Here is an 18,622-nt window from a genome sequence, read left to right on the forward strand (position 1 = left end):
CTTTTTAAAGCGGTAATTTATGACAATGAAAGCGTTTATACTTACCGTGATTATATATTACACTTTATTCTCCTATTTACACGAATACGAACTTAGTTTTTCAACGACTTTGACGCTTTAGATCAGGCACACGCCACAGTCCACCGCGGGGTCCTTGGGGTGCAGGTTTAGCCGATGTTCGGTTCTCTGCGACACACGGCCTCCCCGCTGTGTGTTGTTGTTGGTCAGCGCTCCGTCATGGCGATGCACGCTAAATCCGCTCCGCCGCAGATCCCCGACACCCGCCGCGAGCTGGCCGAGCTCGTCAAGAGGAAACAGGAGCTGGCGGTAAAACCCCCGCGATTAGCTTCGCTTTCAGAAATAAACGGTTTTCTGTCTTTAATCGGTTCGTGTTTGTGTGACTGAGACGGAGAACTTTCTAGAGCGTCTAGCTGAGCGAGGCTAAAGTTAGCTTTCTGTCCGTTCTAATCTTCCCGTTCCACCTTAAATGGCGCAGCAGTTACTCTGGCGCCCGAGCCGTTATAATATCAAGTACTGCAGTATTTAAGGTGGAACGGGACAAATGGACTAGGAAGCCGACTTTACCTTCGTCTGAGCTCAGCTAGCGCGGTCTTCTGTACGAAATATCGCAGCAGGACGTGTTAAATAAACGCATTCAGCTGCTGTCGGAGACGTTTTGTAGCCCGGTCTTTATTTTTCTTGCGTCTTTATTGAACTGAGGCGCAGTAAAAACATGTTCTGTCTCACGGCCTGGGGTAGCTTAGCTTAGCCTAGCCTAGCCTAGCCTAACTGCCGCGCTCGTTGTTTTGGCGCCGCGCAGCGTTGGGTCGCGTTATGGGCCGGTCCACCGACTTTTCAAAATTCGTGTATAATGTAGTGGTTACAGTGTGAACGGAGTCACTCAGAGCGGTTTGGTGTGAAGTGGTCCGTTCTGGAGAAGTTTAGAGTCAGAGTTGTTCACAGTGGTGGTGATGGGAACCAGACGTCCACCTTTAAAAGCTCCCTCACAGAAGGTGATGGTCATGAATTCACCGCCTGGTGCCTTAAATATTGTCTTATGACAGTTTGGAGATAAAGTTGTGCTCCAAAACTTTGTCCTAAAATTGAATTCTGTCCGGGTGAGCAGATCAGATGAGATGAGATGATCCTTTATTAGTCCCACAGTGGGGAAATCCTGTTACTGTTACAGCAGTAAAGGCACAGCAGCGAAAAATAAATTAACAAGAAGAGAAATGACAGGCAGGTAATTAAGTATTAAACAAGGTTTTTACAGTTTATTTGTTACTACATAGACTATAATTAATATATATATATATATATATATATATATATATATATATATATATATATATATATATATATAAAAATATATATATATATAAAAATATATATATATATATATATATATATATATAAGTGTGTGTGTGTGTGTGTATATACATGCACGCACACATATTTTAAAAAAAAATTATATATATATATATATATATATATAAATAATATATATATATAAATATATAAATAAGGTAAAGAATATAAACTCTGTCCTATGACAACAAAACAAAGAATTATAAATAAAAAAGCTGAAATATTTACATTGTAAGGATATTTTGCCTGAAATTCACGTTATTGCATGTAAGGTACTGCTTTATATCACACATGGGACGGTAAGGAGTTACAATATAAATAGTTATAAATAGAAAGCCCAGAATATTTACACCGTAGAGAGATTCAACAATATGCTGCACATGGAGTGTTGATTATATTGCACACAGGAAAAGGTGATAAAATCACAGTATGATCTGTAGAGGTGTGTGAGGTGGAGGGGGGATCTGCTGGGGATGTGGAGGGGGTCTACTGGGAGCAGTGCTGGTTGTACAGTCTAACAGCAGCAGCAAGGAAGGACCTGCGAAAGCACTCCTTCACACACTTGGGGTGAAGCAGCCGGTCACTGAAGGAGCTGCCCAGTGCTGCCAGAGTCTCATGCGTGGGGTGGGAGCTGTTCTCCAGCATGGATGCTAGTCTGGCTTACATCCTCCTGTCTCCAACCTCCTGCACTGGTTCTAGGGGGCTTCCAGGACAGAGCTGGCCCTCTTAATGTGTCTGTCAAGTCTCTTCCTGTCCACAGTTGAGATGCTGCTGCCCCAGCAGACCACTCCAAAGAAGATGTCTGATGCCATAACGGTGTCAAAGAAGGTCCTCAGGAGTGCCCCCTGCCTCAGTCTTCTGAGTCTTCTCAGACAACCTCAGTCTTCTGAGATGGTAGAGTCGGCTCTGGTCTTTCCTATAAAGTGCGCTTGTGTTTTCTGACCAGTCCAGTCTATTGTTGAGATGAAAACCCAGTCCACCCTCTCAGTGTCCCTTCCCTGGGTGTTCATTGGTGGAGGGAAGTGACTGCGTCTGCGGAAGTCCACCAGCATCTCTTTGGTTTTCCTCGCGTTGATCAGGAGATGGTTTCTCAGACGTAAAGTCCTGGGTCAGTTCTCCATACTCTCTGTTGTCCTCATCTGTAATGAGTCCAATGGTTGCTTAGTCATCAGAGAACTTCTGTGGATGGCAGTTTAGTGAGCTGTACATGAAGTCTGCTGTGTAGAGGGTTTAGAGGAACGGTGCCAGGACTGTACCCTGCGGGGCCCCAGTGCTGCCGAACATCATGTCAGACACGCTGTCCCGTGGCCTCACATACTGTGGTCAGTTGACGAAGTAGTCCAGAATCCAGTTTTATAGGTGGTCATCCACTCCATGTTCTCCAGCTGGTCCCTCAGGAGCCTAGGCTGTGTAGTGTTAAAAGCACTGGAGAAGTCAAAGAACATGATTCTCAGTGCTCCCAGGCTTCTCCAGGTGAGAAAGAGCTCTGTGTAGGAGGTAGATGACCATGTCTTCCACTTCAATGCCAGGTTGATATGCAAACTGGTGAGCTAACCAGAGGGTGGAGATATGCAAGGACCAGCCTCTCTAGCGTCTTCATCAGATGTGACGTCAGTGCCACCGGCCTGTAGCTGCTGAGGTCCACTGGTTGCTGTCTCTTCGTCACCGGTACCACACAAGATGGGGTCATGTTGAACGAGTGTTCAGCTATCCCACACAGCTGATCTGCGCGGGACTTGAGCCTGGTGCTGATGCCATCCGGACCCGCAGCTTTCCTCACTCTGATCTTTCTGAGCTCCTTTCTCACCTGGGCCGTCATTAGGCACCGATTGGAGCTGGGGGGCTAGTTGCTGGAGTGTGCAGGTAGGGGGGTTGAGCTGACAGCAGAGAGATCAGTGATGGGTGGCTGTGAGGTGAGAGTTGTGAATGGGGGGGTAATTGAGGGAGAGGGGGCAGGACAGTGCCCTGAGAGACCAGGAGAGGGGGGTTGCAGTAGGGGTAACAATCCGTTTTTCTGTTGAAAAACAGATTTAGAGCGTTCACCCATTTTTGGTCCCCTACAGGCTGGGGGTCGGGTTTCTTGTGTCCAGAGATTGTTTTCGATTTTTCCAGTGTTTTCTCCACTGATGTTATTTTGCAGCTGTTCCTCCATCGCCTTCCTGTAGTTGGCCCTTCCCTCCCTGGTTTTCCTTCTATATGTGACGTACAGGAGCTTCAAGGCCAAAAACTCCACACAAACTGACACAATCATAATAATAAATTAAACACAAGGATGTTCAGGACCTTATCCTGCCGATATTAGTGTACTGTGGTGTCGCTTCTGAGATGTAAACTTTTTATTACACTATATTTGATTGATAAGCGGCAGTCATGTTTATGATGCAATGCCCGTTAAAATCCCAGTTGGGTTTTAGGTTTTTAATTCTGTTTGAAACTTTACTTACGGTGTTTATTAATTTAGTGAAACATAATCTCACTGGGTGCTAAAGATTGTTTTAAAATTACAGTTAGAAAATAGAGCATGGAAGTCCACTTGAATAGTATCTGATACCATTATGGAAAATGTCAGTGTTGTTTTTCCTCAGTATCTCTTTGCTGTAGTTTGGGAATTTTACACATGATTGAGCCCTTTATGAGTAGATTGTATGTTATTGTCATCCAGATCATCCCAGCTCAACTTAACGTATCATATTTTTGTCAAAGTTAAATTTTTATACTGTATGCGTATAATGTGGGATATGTGACCCATGCATAATTTTTAGATATCAGTGTTAAATGTGTGCTGTTGTATAAATTGCAATCCCAAGTTAATGAGTTTCTGTCCTGTGTCTCTAGGAGACGCTGGTAAACCTGGAGAGACAGATCTATGCCTTTGAAGGGAGCTACTTGGAGGATACGCAGATGTATGGCAACATTATCAGGGGATGGGACCGCTACCTCACTAACCAGAAGTGAGTAGCTCCTGTCAGCTGGTCTGATTATATATGAAAAACAGTCAATTTGCCACTCAATGCAAATGTGTGTTTTAACTGAAACTATAAAACCTTTTTCTGCAAAGATGTAACTTTGTAGGAAGATAACCTACCATTCTTAATTTTACTGCACGTTAATGTAGTCGTTTTTGGCCATTTGATGTTCACGCAGTGCAAATGCAGCTGACGTAAGTAACAACAGTAAGAGACTACAAAGGTTTGAAATGACAGCTATGATGCATTTCTTATATTGTCTTGGTCTTTGTTGTTTTGTGGTTATTAGGAACTCCAACAGCAAGACAGACAGAAGGAACCGGAAGTTCAAGGAGGCGGAACGCCTCTTCAGCAAATCCTCTGTAACATCAGTGGCAGTCAGTATCTCTCTCTCTCCCTCTCTCTCCGATCAGCTCATTCCACACTCACTTTATTAATTTATTTATTTTTTTGCATGTTCTTGTAAATCCCTACAGATTTATTTGTTAAAGGGACTTATGACATTTATGTGGTTTATGCCCCCAAAACCCATAATTAATTTTTATATGGCCATTTCTCAGCCTGTCTTTGTTTCAGGCTGTTTTTGCTTCTGTGCTTTGAAAACTGAAACACGTAAATGAGCTTTGCTCCGATTGGATGATGATCCATATTGTGCTTTATTCAAAAAGCAGTCCAGGCTAACTTCTGACTTCAGTGTGAGTGGGTGGGTTAAACTGCTGTAGACTTTGACATGCATCCATAGGTACAAATAATGTATTCGTTTTTGTGACATCCTGAAAACAGTGATTCTAAACTAAATATTGTTGCTGTTGCGTCAGTATTTTTAATTTTGTGTTATGTATTCTCTTCTGCTGTGTTAAAAATACCAAACTGTGTCTGTTCATGGCCCCATCTGTTCTTAACAGGCTGTGTGCGCTCTTGGTGGCATCCCTGATCACATGAATGAAAAACGTAAGCACAGTAACCCATTAACGACAGTGTATTCTGGTATTTGAGCTAATTTTATCAGGTTTTTTCTGCAATGAGTAATATTTGTGTGTATGTAAAGGTGAGGCAGGCAGTGGCACAGAGAGCGACACATCTCCAGACCTCCAGAACCAGGAGAACGAGCCGGGTCAGGAGGAGGCAGAGGATGCAGACGGAGCCCTGCAGGACTTGAAGCCTCAGAAAGCAGCTTCATCGTCCAGCTCCACCAACACTGGCCACCACAGCAGCCACAAGAAACGCAAGAACAAGAACCGGCACAGGTACCATTGGGTATAGATGAAGACCATGGCTCCTTAGTTCAGTCCCAGCTGAAGTAGCACAGTGGCTTTTAGTGGTTTGTACATCAAAGCTTCCACAATAAAGCTACAGTGTAAAATAGGGTTGCGCTGATACAGTATGGATATAAGCGCAAATACTGGCACTAAAATGCAGTATTGAATTGGCAATGGGGCTACAGATATCTGTCACTGATACTTCGAAGCAGTTTCTGAGTTTGTGCATTTGCTGCAGTGAATAATTTACCAGGTGGAATTCTTCCTAAGGTATTAGTTTTTTTCCGGGTGTTCCAAAAATAAGCAAGTAAGCAATGTATAAACAATACAAAACACACTAATGGTGTCTTTTTACCTGAATGCCTGAGTAAGCTTCTTTCAATAATCCTTCATCTTCTGCTGTGTAGTTATTTATGGCCTGAGTGTTAATCCAGGTTGTTATTGAGGGAGCTAACATTAGGCAAACACGTGGAAGAAACTGCCAGTCTCTTGGGTTAATGATTTTAGCCTTGGTTTAGCCTTCTGCATAGCAGCCTATTAGCCAGGCTGGTGTGTTCACTCACCATGCATGCAGTGTGCCTCTGTCGATCAGCAGTGTGGTCTTGCAGCCTGCTACTGCAACCCAACCAAGCTGAGAAATCTGACTGACGAAATACAGATGTGAAACAACATTCAGCACCATTCTTGCTGAGCCAGAAAAGCTACTGCCTGCTTATGGTTGAGAAACTGTAATATACACTATATTGCCAAAAGTATTTGCTCATCTGCCGTCGCATGCGTATGAACTTGAGTGACATCGCATTCTTAATCCATAGGGTTTAGTGTGATATCGACCCACCCTTTGCAGCTATAACAGCTTCGACTGTTCTGGGATGGCTTTCTACAAGGGTTAGGAGTGTGTTTATGGGAATTTTTGACCATTCTTCCATTTGTGAGGTGAGACACTGATGTTGGACGAGAAGGCTTGGCTCGCAGTCTCTGCTCTAATTCATCCCGAAGGTATTCTATCAGTTTGAGGTCAGGACTCTGTGCAGGCCAGTCAAGTTCTTCCACACCAAACTCGCTCATCCATGTCTTTGTGGACCTTGTTTTCTGCACTGGTGCACAGTCATGTTGGAACAGGAAGGGGCCGTCCCCAGACTGTTCCCACAAAGTTGGGAGCATGAAATTGTCCAAAATCTCTTGGAGCTGAAGCATTAAGAGTTCCTTTCACTGGAACTAAGGGGCCGAGCCCAACTCCTGAAAAACAACCCTACACCATAATCCCCCTCCACCAAACCAAATGCAGACAGACAAGTACTGTTCTCCTGGCAACCGCCAAATCCAGACTCATCCATCCCCTTGCCAGACGGAGAAGAGTGATTGGTCACTCCAGAAAACCCGTCTCCACTGCTCTAGAGTCCAGAGGCGGCGCTTTACACCACTGCATTCCACGCTTTGCATTGTGCTTAGTGATGTAAGGCTTGGATGCAGCTGGTCGGCCATGGAAACCCATTCCATGAAGCTATCTATGCTGTTCTTGAGCTGATCTGACGGCCACATGAAGTTTGGAGGTCTGTAGTGATGGACTCTGCAGAAAGTCGGTGACCTCTGTGCACTATGCCCCTCAGCATCCGCTGACCCCACTCTGTCATTTTACGTGGTCGACCACTTCGTGGCTGAGCTGCTGTCGTTCCCAATCGCTTCCACTTTGTTATAATCCCACTGACAGTTGACTGTGGAATATTTAGTAGTGAGGAAATTTCACGACTGGACAGGTGGCGTCCGATCACGGTGCCATGCTGGAATTCACTGAGCTCCTGAGAGCGACCCATTCTTTCACTAATGTCTGTAGAAGCAGTCTGCAGGCCTAGGGGCTTGGCTTTATACACCTGTGGCCATGGAAGTGATTCGAACAACTGAATTCACTGATTTGGATGGGTGAGGGAATACCTTTGGCAGTTTAGTGTATATTCTTCAGTTCTGTGTGACTATTTTGCATGTTACATCTACCTCAGCTGTTAAATGTTGTTTTTATTATTAACAGAAATACAAAAATAGCAACCGTGTTTGAAGGAGTGGCACATAAAATGTACTTTATTCAAATCTGGTTTGTTGTATTTTACTAAAATAACATTTAAAATATTTAGTTGTATCAGGCTAATCAGGTTGGGTAGCGTTAGTGTCTGGATTCAGTGTCAGTCGATTCTTAAGGATCAGTCGACAAATTTGTCACGTCCCTTAACTGAATATTAGTTGCTAGATCAATCAAGTTTAATGATGGTTTATATTAGTAAAACTCATCCATAAAAGACAATGTAAGTGTAAACCCACTGCCAGGGATAGAATTTAGGGATCATAACTAGTGCTCTTGGAGTTCAGATGAATGGGGTGAGGGTTGTTATGTAAAGTCAGGCAGATTGTGTGCAGATATCTGTAGCCACTTCGCAGCTAGAAGTGTTGGTGCATTTAATAGCTCAGTGCTTTGGCATGTTGCTCTGGTTTTATTGTGCTGGTGTTTCTCTTTGATTCTCTTTCTGCTTTACTACTTCTCATCTATTACAGTATTTTAGTCTTTTCTCCATCACTCTTTCTCAAAAAATCGGCTTAAAAAGTGCCGGATAAAGAGCAGTTTTGAACGGTTTGTCTCAGCAATTTTGGTGGAAAATCTAAAGTACGTCAGTACGTAAGTCAGTCAGCCAGAAATTGATATAAATTGCGCTGGAGCTGTGAGGCTAGTATAGCTGCCAAGTAAGTTTATATCCCACCAGTTATCGGTGTTGAGCTAAGAAGAAAAGGCCAAATGGTTGGTGTTTTGTTTGGTTATTTATTTATTTATTTTCCTGTTTTAAATTGTCCTTTGCACTGAAGTAGTCGTCTGAGCAGCCTTGCCTTTTTTGGCAGGACATCTGGACTCGTTCAGAGGTTGTCAGTGATGGTTTGTTTTGATCGCTGAACAGGGCATAAACATTTTGAGAGCGTATTTCGTGTTGAATAAAGAACGACCAACTGGTTTTTCAGCCTTTACTGTAACAAGTCTTCTCACCGTGGCAGCCTGTCAGATCCATGGCAGCCTGTCAGATCCATGCCAGCAACTTTCTGCATTGATGTGTGAACTAGAGCACAGCGTTGCATGACTTTATGGACTCTGTATACAAATGGAACATTTCAAAAACACAACATAGTCGTTTAGCCATTTAATTTGTCATAGCTATATGTCACGGATGAGGATGGGATGGTTTGGTTTGCTGTCATGATGTCGACGACCACAATAATATAGTTTTTGCAGTTATTGCAGTTTTGAGTGGTTGGAATATGGACCAAAGATTGTGTACATGTAGCAGGAATGTAATGGTAAAATTAACTACTAATTAAAACTACTGCAAACAGCCTGTCAGCTCTCCAGCGGCTCCTCTGCAAGACTCTGTCTGGCTGCTTTCTCCAGTAGCTTCTTATTAGACAGACTGCACTGCTAAGGTGTGAAAAGTGTGAAAGTCATTTATAGACTCACTCTTTCAGTTCTTTCCTCACTTCATTGATGGAAGACCACACAACAGATGTTTTAAACAAGTTCAAGTCCTCTGCCATTTCAGGGTGTCTGCGGGGGGTCCTTAAGGGGTAAATTTGAATGTACTTATGGTAATGACAATGATCTTCTCCACATAATTTGACCATTTTAACATTTGACTCTTCACGGACGATCTTATTTGTTTTTGTAGCACAAGCTGCTGCTCCAAATGGCACATGAGCAATAACTAATAGCAAAGCTATGCCTTTGGACAGTCATGGGCTGGACGTTGGGGAACCAGCCTTGTGACTGGAAGGTCACCGGGTCAAGCCCCTATCCGACAGTACGTGACTGAGGTGCCCTTGAGCAAGGCACCTAACCTCCAACTGCTCCCCGAGTGGTGTGGATAGGGGTGCCACTGCTCCGGGAAAGTGTGCTTACTGCCCCCTAGTGTGTGTATGTGCTCAATAATGTGTATGTGGTGTTTCACTGCATGGATGAGTCAAATGCAGATAGGTGGTTGATATAGTATAGTGGGTAACACTTCTGCTTTCTACACTGAAGGCTCGGGTTCAGTCACCGCCTGGGCAAACATTCTACGCTATACCAATAAGATACTGTTACAGGACAGATACCTTGGGCAAGACTCCTAACATTACCGTCGCTGACCTGTGTAAGATAATCAAATTGTAAGTCGTTCTGGATAACAGCATCTGCCAAATGCTGTAATTGTAAATGTAGGTTCAAATTCAAACCAATCACAGCAAAGCAGATATTAAAGGTTATTATTGGTTTTCCTATAATTTGGTGTATTTTAGCCATTACAGTGAGAAACCAGTCGAACCAAATGAATAAGATGGTCACAAAAACCCAAACTGTGATTTCATGACTTTATGTAAACAAACCAGGTGTGAAAACAGCCTAAGAGAACTTAATTGGCCCTCCCTTCACTCAGTGTGATGCCAGCCAACAGCATCTGTTAGTTGATGTAGCAGAATTTGTCCTTCGCATTCTCTTCCAAGCATGTTGAGCTGTCAAAATGACATATAAGTGGCAATTTGAAAATAAAAGGGGAGGTTTGGGTGGGGGGGGGGGCCTCAATGGTTTAAAAAAATATATATAACTATGTAAACTTTAAAAATGGAAAGCATCAAAAGAGAAACACCTCACGTCCATGAAGTTGTATACTTATTATGGAGGAACAGATTTAGATTAATTAGAGAACCTGTAAACATCAAGCAGGGTACAGGGATTACAGAAATTGTAGCTAATTGGATGACGATACATAATGAACGTCTTATTTATTGTTTTTTTTTTTTATTATTTATTTATTTATTTTTTGGCCTTTTTGCAGCTTTTGTTCTTTAGAAAAAAGTATTCTGATGTGTGTTGTCTGTCATGAAAACATCTCATTTATCGCAGTATTACATTTTTACCACATCACCCTTTTGCTTGGCAGAATCATCGAAGTAGCATTAAAAAAATATTACTTCGAGTTTTAATCATTAAATTTAACTCCAGGACGCCTGCAGACACCCTGTAACCATAAAGCCCTTAATGAGTCCAGGGGTTTGTGTTGGAGAAAGCTTTGACACTAAGGGTGCCCCTGTGTGATGAAGTGATTTGGGACTGAGCCATAGTGATTCCAGGCTAGTGTACTAACTACTAATGCTCTCTTCCTCTCCCCTAATGCTGCCCCCAGCCCCTCCGCCATGTTTGATTATGACTTTGAGTAAGTCTGAACTTTACGTCCTATTTTTCCCTGACACCTCTTTCCTCTTCTCTTGCCTTTCTTTACTTTTCTGGTTCTGCCTTGTGGACCAGTCCGTTTAAAATGGCCCAGTGGCATTATAATGCTTGTATTTGCTTATTTATGGATTCTCTATGTAATCCTATTTTGGTTTGTTTGTTTATTTATTTATTTATTTATTTATTGCATGTTGTTGTTCGTTGACAGCTGTGACCGGTTTGTTAATTTTTTCAATGATGCGTTATTAAAGTAAGAAACTTTAAAACACAAAATGGACAATTTCCTTTCTTATCTCTCTGTGGACAATAGGAGAATCGTACAGGCAAATTTGGCGTCTTTTCAGGGATCTTTGGGTTTTCAGTCCCTTTTGTCATTTGACTGGAGCGATAAACAATCATGTTTCCACTGTAGGGATGTGCACACATGCTCAAGTGCTCAGTTAATTTTCCTATGTGCCGTTTGAGCACTGAAATCACTCTTCAGGTATTTGCTAATGCTGCATCAAGGAAAATTAGGGACAAAACAGATTAGTGAAAGTTGGGCTGTATAATGGTAATAATGATTCCACGGTGTTTAGAAACAGTGCCAGTGTTCAGAAATTGATGATGTGTCCACTTTATAGTTTACGTCTGAGCAGCCAAACACCCATCAAAAAGATTTTATGTGCTTCTTACGAAACAGGCAAATTGTTCCATTGATGCCGGTTGCGTTCCAGGAGAATGGAGAGTTTTTCATTCAGGAGCTACAACTTTTGAGTGCTTTTGCACACAGCTGCAGTTTTGCACTACTCAGTTTTAGCTGCTTTTGGGGATCAGCTCCACACAAGACTACCTTCAATTTTGGAAAAGTGAAAGTAGCACCAAGTGCTTTACTGCATTATTCAGCAGCTGGAACTTGGTAGAAGAGTTTTTGGAGAAGAGAGACCATCTACTGCTGCACTGGTTAGCTCTAGTGTTAGTGTTGTCTCATTAGCTCAATCAAAGCAGCCTCTTCTGCTCAAGGGCAGTGACAAATATTTCCCCCAGCTGCCTTTGAATAATAGTGAGACTTTCCAATTGTGCACACCTGTGAGCTGCTACGTTTTGCGTGTTATGGCATATAAATATCAGGTGAAAAGCCTGAATATCTGTTCATTAACTCGTACAGATACTTCACCATCTCCCGTTTCACTGACCCACAGTAGAGACATGTTGAAATCTTTGTACTTGTACCTGCGGCTTTAGGCAAGACTTGTGTGCTCAGACCATGTAGATCGACCGATAAATTTATGACTGAATTTTCTGGTGTCAGAAATTTGTGTGACGATGAGGATGACCTTCCCATCGTAATGCCCTATCATTTTGCTTGTGTGCCAACTAAAATTTTTGGGGAAGTCCATGCGTCCCATACTGTCAGCTTACCCTAGAAGTTTATTAATGATTGAGGGATAAGGAAGGAAGAGCAAATATTCTGCCTTTTTATCTGCAGTTCATTAAGAAAAAAGTCAGTTTGTTTTTTTACATTAATGTGGTTGGGGAATGAGTGCTCATTCATGAGTTAGAGATACTAATCTGTGCTTTTCTGTTTGTAGATTTGACATGAAGATGAACAAAAAGCCCAGAGCAGTAAGTACAGCTCAGTTTTCCTTCACTTAAGTATTTATTTGTAACAAACTGGCTTTTTTTCAGTCATTTTTAGAGCTTGTACGATCATTTCTGCCAGTTGTCTAAAATTAGTCAGCGCATATTTTCCATATAGAAAGTTTAAGTAGAACCAGCCTAAATAGTCTTACTAGCATAAGTGAGCTCCATTGTAATGGTAGTATTCAGACTACTTATAGAGTGAAGATTCCTGCAGAGTAAATGCTTTTAACACTATTTCCAAAAGTATTCACTCACCCATCCAAAACAATGAGTTCAGGTGTTCAATCACCTCCGTGGCCACAGGTGTATAAAACCAAGCACCTGAGTGTTTGTGTGTGTAGCTGTGACAGGTTCTTGAAATGACTCAGAGCATGGAAGCCCAACGAAAGCCACTGAAGAAAAATGTAGCTGCATAATAACAGTGATGTATCCCGTGATAATTCAATTAATGACCGCATGTTGTAATTGTGATTTGCTGTCTCATAATGAGATCTTATGTTTAATTATGGCTTTGATCATTTTGATAATTGACTTTCTGTCTCATAATAGAGATGTTGTCATTATTATGACCTGAAGCATAATAATGATACCAGATGACTTCATATATTATTGTAGATTCAGCACACCTGTCTCTCACTTTCAGGTGCTCTTGAAGGTGTTCAGGTGTGTTCGAGTAGGGTTGGAGCTAAACTCTGCACAGTGGTAGATCTCCAGGACTGGGCACTCCTGACTTGTCATAATTATAACGTAGCATCTCATAATAATAGCTTACTGTTCAGTGCCTTACAATGTCTTAAATATAGCTCAGCACCACATAATTATGGATTATAGTTGTCATTAGGACTTCATCTCATAATAATAACTTGCTATGTTATGATTGCAACTTACATTAGTCATAATTGATTTAACATCCCATAGTGAGGTTTTACTTTCTCGTGATTATGCTTAAGCATCTCGTAATGAAGTCTTACTTTCTCGTAATGATGACCTGCTATCTCATAATTATGACGTAGAGTAATAGTTATGTAGCATCTCCTAATAAGAACATTTTCTGATTATTAGGATTCTTATTTGTAATTATTTTTATTATGAGATACAAAGTCATTACTGTGATAATACAGCCCTTTTTTAAATGGCAGAAATGGACTTTCGTCCAGAGCACCTTTTTAAAGATTTCTCAGTTTCTTAAGTGGCTTTAAAAAGCCTTAATTACTGTGGTGGAATCTTTGAAAGGCTCTGCCTGTGAAGTTATTGTTCAGTTTATTGGTAGCTGATTAGTTGATATCGTCCCATTTTATTTAATTATTTTGACCAGTTGTAATGTAAAATTGTTGAAATTAAGAGAAAATGTTGAAATTAAGAGAAACATCGTTTTCCCAAACATGATGTTTCTGTTTTGCTGGCACATTTTGTCCACCGTCTCAGGAACACTAAATATTGTGTATTGTGAAAATGCTGTTTTGTGATTTTTAGATTTTCACCGTTTCGTCCACCCTTACGCTGAAGTGGACTTTGTCTGTGTCTAGAGGAGACGGGAGTTGTGTAATGTTGGCGTCTCCGTCCTGCGTGTTTCTCTGTTTAATGTAACTGCATTCGTTTGGCAGGACTATTCAGCTTGATGGTTACCACAGAGAAGAACGGAGTGTTTGACCCGGACTCTATCTGGACCAACACGCAAACAGAACCACAGTTATTCCCATTCCCATTCGTCATGACTCCCATCAGCCATTACAGCAGCAGCCAAACTAGTGCGAGCATGGAAAACGCCCTCCTCCTTCCTCTTCTACCACTTCTTGTGTCTTTTATGTTTCATACATCTTTGCCCTTCCAGATCACAGGGGGAGGGATGTGCTCCAGTTTACAGTCCGGTTAGCGCCTCCACATTTCTGCCCTCGCTGTACAAAAACCTTCATTTTTATCCATTCGCAGGTACAAACAGTTACGTCTGCATGTTCTCCGTGTGAGAATTGAACTCATTTCCATACACCTCATCAATGCCTATTTCCATTATGTCTGGTTATCTTCTGTGTTTGTGATGCTGCTGCAATCGAGAAGTTTCCAGTAACTCTTCAGCTAAAAAAAGACACGAGATTTCCTTTTGGAAAATCTATTACCTTTTGTTAAAATGTGTAGTTAATGTGAAAAGTAAGAGTCTTCTCATTACCATACTTGGTTTTTTTTTACTGTACGTTTTGTTTTGAATAAAAATGTGATTCAAAAATACATTTTCTAGTCTTTTAGTTTCCTTTTAAGAGCTATAACTTCAGTCATTTTTAGGAAATGTTATAACCGCTATTAAAAGCAAGTTTCTGTTTCTTAAAGGAATAATTTTGCAAAAAATCCAGTTTTCCCAGTCTTCCAATTAGCCCAGATTTTTTTGACCGTGATGTTTTCAAGCTAGTTGTTCAGTTTAGAGCTGGAGGTCAGAGGCTAACATTGCTAATAAACACTGGACCTTAATAGTCACCCAAATAGTTTCTGCTAAAATACATCCCCAAAAAACTCTCTCAACCTGCTTAAACGTCATGGTCTTGTGGTTTGGGGCACAGTATGACTTACAGCCTGTATCGGTAACGTTTTCGTTTTTATAGTTCACAGCAAGTCGTTCTTTGTCCTAAACCACATCGAGACTGCATAAGCTTAATGATGACCTCGATGCAGTTTGAGCTGGTTGAAAGAAGTTTTGTTGATGTTTTTGCTGAAATTATTTGGGTGTCTGAGTTCCAGTGTTTGCGATGTTGGCCTTGCCTGAACTAATGAAGCCAAATTTAGACTCCAGGCAACTCAGCCGATCAACTGCATCTGAGATAAGAAGGACATTGTGTAAGTTTGTACTGATTCAGGTCTTAGTGGGCTGAAAACTGACAAAGCTGATAACGGAGGCAATCTGAAAAATTCTTGGTAACAAAGTTTATAGTATGTCGGCTGCAGCATGTGCCACAAAATCAAACTGAGAACAGTTGGTCATACAAGGCAACAACAAAGTCTGTTGTTGATTTATACTGTGGTTTGTAATTGTTAACCGCTTCAAAAACGGATGGCGTTCTCTTTTTTTCCAGCATCTTTTTTCTAAGTGATTTGGTGGTTTGGTATGAAATAATTCACTGTAGAGAAAATTGATTTCTTTACAGTGGTGGTGATGGGAACCAGGGTTCACCATGTCTACATCACTAGTATAGCCATTTTATTTACTATGCAAAACCACTAGTGAAAGTGTCTTCCGAGTGTTTGAATGTAATGTTGATGATGGTTGAAAATGTTTTTTCTTTTGCCTCACAATGTCCTGCATGTACAGTTAAAGGCTGTTAAAAATGTCTCAATTACCGTAAAATGATGTCTCAGACATCCAGCAGTGTCATTCATAACCCCTTCATGTAATAACTTTCTGTGAGAGAGCTTTCAGAGGAATGAATGCTTCAGACGTCTGGTTCCTATCACCATCGCTGTAAACTATTCTGACTGTGTGATTAGTCTCATTTTGCTAGCAGTAGAGGCTGAAAAATGTTGATAGTGACTGTTAGCTTAGTTTGAATCTCGTTGGTCCTTCTTTAAAAGTGAACCTCATTGCCCTTTAATAATAACTTATGATTGTTCCCAGGACCTAATAAAACATTCTCAACCAGCGTTCGTACTCTCTCTCTCGCAGTCGCTCCACTCAGTAGCCTAAAATTGTGGAAATTTGTTTAAATTGTGCTTTCGTGGAAGTTTGGTTTGGCTTGGGAGTGTGATTGAAAGCCTGTTTACAGAGAGATGATGAACGCTGGGAGCTTTTCTCCCAGAGGAGGAGTATGTGTGCCCCTCGCTTTTAGGACGGCACATACAGTTCAGCTGTGGAGTGAAGCTCAGGGCATGAGGAAAAATACCAGTACTCCACCGGCTTCCTCCTTACATAAAGAATTACTGCCTTTAGTGTAACGGGCTCAGCGTCCACTACACAAAAGAGGCCTAATGTTGGAATAAGTCACATTGTCAGTGGGGATTTTACAGTGATTGTTTTACTTGAATGACTGCAAAGCTCAAATTAACTTTGACAGTACTGTAGAAAAGTCAGAGACTGCCTTTCATGTACTTATTTTCTAGTCAATACAACCATTAAGTATAAGTTACTGATTTTAGGAGATATTTTGAGAGTATACAGGATTAACTTGCATAAATAGGCAAAAAAACAAGGAGTTTCTAAAACTGGAGTTGAAAAAAATGAATGAAATGAATATTTGAAATAAATGATGAAAGCTACAGAGAAAACGGGGCTCCTAACAACCACCTGGAAGACCTGGTAGACACCAACACTGTCCCCATCAGATAAACAGCACTGAAAGCATTCATCTTTGAAGAACATTTGTACCAGAACAACAAAACAATGAGGAACGTCTGAGATGTGGCTTATGGTTTTATGGTGGTGCAGCGTTCAGGAAAGACCAGGGTTCGATTCCCCGGCCGGGCAACAAGGGTCCTTTCTGTGTGGAGTTTGCAGGTTCTCCCATTTGTCTGTGTGGGTTTCCTCCCACAGTCTGAAGACATGCAGTCAGGCCAATTGGTCATTCTAAACTGCCTCTAGGTGTGTGTGCCTGTCCTGTGATGGACTGGCAACCTGTCCAACGTGTTTCCTGCACCCCCTCGTGACCCAGGAGGATAAGCAGCTTAGAAGACGAATGAATGGACTGTGAGAAGCAGAAAATGCTGAACCAACTTCTGAGACTGAACTTTGGTGGTGTGAAAAATATACCAGCAGGATTCTTTGAGAAACTGAAAGTGAGTCTCCTGAAAAGAACGGAAGCTGGAGTAAAGGTAGAGTGGACACACCGGATGCCAAAAAATCTGATATTTAGTTGTTGAGGCATGTGTTATTTTCAATTAAATATGTTTTCTGCTTTTTCCTCACAATGAAAAATGTGTAACTTGTACTTAATGGCTGTTTTGACTAGAAATAAATGAAAGCTGGTTTTTACACAGTATTTAAATAAAGCTGGTATGTGTATGTTTACCATCATTTTCAACATTTTTATATTTAAAATGTTTTAAAAGCAAAATAAACACAATTTTCTACCACATTTTTCATGCCTGTTAAAATTCCAGAGTCCTGGACCTTAACTGCCACATCAGAAACGCTGTTGCCAAACTAAATTGCTCTACTCGTCTAATAAACAAAGAAACCCACGGAAAATAACCGTCTATTTCGCTCTCTTTCCATCAATGAGGTCCCAGAGAGTGAGTGTTACTATCAATAGTAATATTTTATTAGTTGCATCTTTTTTAGAGTCTTGGCTGGTTTGCAAAACTTTAAATAAGAAAACAGAAAATGTTTTAACAAATAAAATACAGATGCAACAGAGGAAAATTACCCAGAAGCCTCAAAGGCCGTTAGAGGTTCTTCTTGAACAGCTACACATCCTTTCAGAGCCATAGCGCTGAGTGGTCTTTTTACAGTGGAAGGATGGACAGAAGCACCTGTGGTTGTGAAGTGCTGTTTATCTGATGGGGACAGTGTTGGTGTCAACCAGGTCTTCCAGGTGGTTGTTATCCTTGTTCAGTCATGGAGACTGTAGCTGTTTTATCATGGAGCTTTGTAATTACTTTTTGAACCATTTTTTTCCCCAAACTGTTAATGTTTCTCTTTAGTACCTTTTGGTAACACATTCTTTTAAGTTACTGGGTAAGTATGTGGTACAAGCTTCAAAGTACTGTGTCATTATTTTAGAAAACAAAATATATAAGCACAAGGCAATAGGAAATAATGTGAGTTTGTATTTACTACCATATTACGCTGGAAAATGATCAGATTATTACATATTTTACTTTGTACTTTCTTCAGCTTAATATCTAGAACCTATTTGGCACTTTAGACTGTCTTCCACATTTTTGAAAAGGGTTCTATATAGCACCAAAAAGGGCTCTTCTACTGATAGAATCTTAACACTAACAATAGAAGAACCCTTTTGGGTGCTATGTAGATTATACATAGATACAAACCCATCTACAGCACATTCTCCATCAGTTTGAGCAACAATTTAATGATGCAAAGAACCCTTTAATCATGCAAATGTTCCTTTGAGAGTTCATGGTTCCATATAGAACCATGTTCTGTGCTAAAGAGTCCTTAAAGCTTAGTGTAGCTAACACTTAAAACTTGGGGGGGGGGGGCTGTAAAACAAAGTGTTACTGAATTACTG

General features: G+C 41.2%; 1 protein-coding gene across 2 annotated transcripts; it reads left to right on the plus strand.

The window, feature by feature from the left end:
* The first annotated feature begins 173 nt into the window (after positions 1-173).
* Positions 174-14,178, plus strand: meaf6 (MYST/Esa1-associated factor 6). Of its 2 annotated transcripts, XM_017715930.2 has the most exons (8): positions 174-327; positions 4,204-4,319; positions 4,624-4,711; positions 5,240-5,285; positions 5,383-5,581; positions 10,783-10,812; positions 12,401-12,434; positions 14,057-14,178. In XM_017715930.2, exons 1-8 carry the CDS (start codon positions 175-177, stop codon positions 14,069-14,071), a joined length of 681 nt encoding a protein of 226 aa, XP_017571419.2. In that variant the 5' UTR covers position 174; the 3' UTR covers positions 14,072-14,178. The 2 variants fall into 2 exon arrangements, with proteins under 2 accessions (XP_017571419.2, XP_017571420.2); XM_017715931.2 differs by lacking the exon at positions 10,783-10,812.
* The last annotated feature ends 4,444 nt before the right edge of the window (positions 14,179-18,622 follow it).

Source organism: Pygocentrus nattereri, chromosome 11, assembly GCF_015220715.1.
Source record: "Pygocentrus nattereri isolate fPygNat1 chromosome 11, fPygNat1.pri, whole genome shotgun sequence".
Taxonomy (NCBI): Eukaryota; Metazoa; Chordata; class Actinopteri; order Characiformes; family Serrasalmidae; genus Pygocentrus; species Pygocentrus nattereri.